Below are 2,671 nucleotides of genomic sequence, written 5' to 3'. Positions count from 1 at the left end.
ATTTATGTTTTGAGTCATTTAGATGGATTTTGTCATAATAACTATTTATTTATTTAATTTTCATTTTGTGGTCAACCTTTTAATTTTCCTATCGATACACCTCTCCGCCAACCTTTCGATAGGTAGTAGAGAGTACAAATTAAAAGACACGTTTAGTTTAATTGAAAAAATTTCATACTAAAGTGCAATTTGAATTTTAAGAATTATAACTCTTGGATATAACTAAATCTTAAATCTTATTTGACTAAACATAAATATTGATGAAAAATATTCATAAATTTATGCTATAAGAAAAATCTTACAACTGAAAATTGCAATCATAAGATTGACAATCTATATCCTAAATGAAATCGCATATCAAACATTACACCAGTAACATCGATATAATCTCTACGTAAATGTCATAGAAAACAACGCCAATCCAATCAAAAGGGTTCCGAGAGTATGAATTGCTCTTAGCACATCACCACTGCTCTCAATTTCTACAGGGAATATGCAACTTCCTTTGGATGGATCCTGACTTACAATAGTGGCTAACCCATTGAAATTACAAGCCTCAACACTTTGGTCCCTTGTTTGAAAGTACTGGTTGAAAGCATATGAAGCATTGGTGGCCAGGTCTAAATTATCGCAAGAACAACCATATCCTAAGCTTGTGCAATCCGCACCAGCACAAGCATAGTCCAGTGCACTTGGTACAAGGCTCAAGTTCCTAACATCACTGCTTAGAACACACCATACACGATCTTGGTACACAACCCCTTTGGCTGCTATAGGCCATTTGTCTTGTCCCTGACCAGAAAAATCTAAAGGAAACTTAGCACTTCCATCGTAGCCAAAAATTCCCCAGTGACGCTCAAATTTACCAGGTTCAATACTCTTCATGTTCTCATCAGTGAGAGAAAATAGATACATCTCCATGGCTCCAGGGCGAAGTGGGGTTCCCTGCTTGCTTGCCATATTCTTGAGTAGCCCTTGGTAGAACCTTTTTGCATTTTTGTTATTAGCATGTTTGTTACCATCAGTTGGCCATCCAATTTCACCAACCACAATTCTCATGTCAGGGTACCCAGCTTTTTTCAATGACCAAACAAGGGTGTCTAAATTTGCGTCATAAGCGTTGTTATATTGCACGTTGTTGTCTTCAACCGTTCTTCCTTCACCGTCAAAGAAGGCAAATTCTTCTGGAAAATTGTCATTCTGGTAGAGACTAAGGAAAGGGTATATGTTGACAAGAAATGGCGAGTTCGTTTCGTGAAGGAAACTCAGTATTTGTTGTATGGAGTCACGAATGTCACTCCTAAAATCTCCATCTGATGGCTTGTTTGAAGGAGATTCATAAACATCAGCATTCAAAGCTGTAGTAACCTTCACCGTGTCTCCAAAACCAGCCTTCTCGATGGCCCTATAAATATTTTGCATTGCTGGGAATGTGGTCTGCACATACGCACCCTTGTAATCTTTCATGAATGGTTCATTTCCAACAGATACGTATCTGCAATAATAGCATGATTATGGAAAATTAGAGGATTTTTTTTTTTAATTTTTACTAAAGATGTTCATGATATCTTCTTTGGTTCCCCACAAATATCTCCTTCAGATACAATCCTGATTGAGATAATTGGATCATCAATTCATCATATTGTGAGAGACTACTTTAAGTTAAAAATGCAACACTTTTTTTTCTTGGTTGTTGACATTGTTTTGTTTTTTTACCAAAGTAATATTTTTAAATTGGGAGAAGTAATTTGGTTTACCATGATGGCAAGGTGCATGGAACTTAATGTTATATACCTGATGTTTACGGTTTCATGACGACCACGAAGATGTTTGGTGATGTTTTCTTTGACCCAATCTTCTGCACTGCTGCTACTTCCAGCAAATTTACTCAATTGATCATTAGGAATTCCCACCATGACTTCAATGTTTGTTCCAGACAAAGTACTCACGGTCCAAGGATCTGCATCGAAAAGTTTTACCTTCATGAACCCATTGTCTTTCAACATATTCACCACAATATTAGGATTCAAAGTGTGGGATGCTAATGCACCCCAATTGATGCCAAGACCTGGTACAGACTCTGCACCTTGGGCATCTTGAAATTGGTAATGAGCTAGCACCAACATCAAACAAAGGCCCCACGTAGAAAATTCGACTTGAGCCATGTTTGAGTTGTTGCAAATGGTAAATTAGTGGATATTAGAATGATGAGAGTGAAAAATATTGAAGAGGTGTTTATAGGAGTGCTGAAAACAAAAATAACTTGTTTCCAGTACAATTACAACTAATTAACGTCTGAACCAAATATGGGTTTTGTTTTTCTTAGATGTTCATAGTTGTTATGTCTAAATAAAGTGTCCAATATCACTCTAATAGATGTTTTCATACTCATACATAATAATTAGCATTGTGTGATTGTTAAAATAAGGGAAATAAGTTTTGTCAATGATGTCTATAAAATATATTTTAGCATGTATTAGAGAAGATATGCGAAAATGAGGGTGTTTTTAGTTTCCCCCCTCTTCCTGAACCATTTCTACTTTTTTACTTTTTTTATGGATCACACTGAAAATAGCCCACAACACCTGTAAGCCAGGCTCAATTTATGAGCTTTTATATTTTTTTAAGAACTCATTGTATGAACAAAACTAGTCCACCCATTTTTTTATAA

At 35.8% G+C, this 2,671-nt stretch overlaps 1 protein-coding gene across 1 annotated transcript; it reads right to left on the bottom strand.

Moving 5' to 3' along the window:
- Positions 1-220: 220 nt before the first annotated feature.
- On the bottom strand, positions 221-2,209 carry LOC137822494 (glucan endo-1,3-beta-glucosidase 8). Its single transcript, XM_068627391.1, has 2 exons — positions 1,795-2,209; positions 221-1,495 (listed from the first exon to the last, which is right to left on the bottom strand). The coding sequence occupies exons 1-2, from the start codon at positions 2,163-2,165 to the stop codon at positions 391-393; spliced, it is 1,476 nt and encodes a 491-aa protein (XP_068483492.1). The 5' UTR covers positions 2,166-2,209; the 3' UTR covers positions 221-390.
- Between the last annotated feature and the right edge of the window lie 462 nt (positions 2,210-2,671).

The sequence above is a fragment of the Phaseolus vulgaris genome, chromosome 9, assembly GCF_000499845.2.
Source record: "Phaseolus vulgaris cultivar G19833 chromosome 9, P. vulgaris v2.0, whole genome shotgun sequence".
In the NCBI taxonomy this organism is placed as follows: Eukaryota; Viridiplantae; Streptophyta; class Magnoliopsida; order Fabales; family Fabaceae; genus Phaseolus; species Phaseolus vulgaris.
This window is presented reverse-complemented; position numbering and strand designations above follow the sequence as displayed.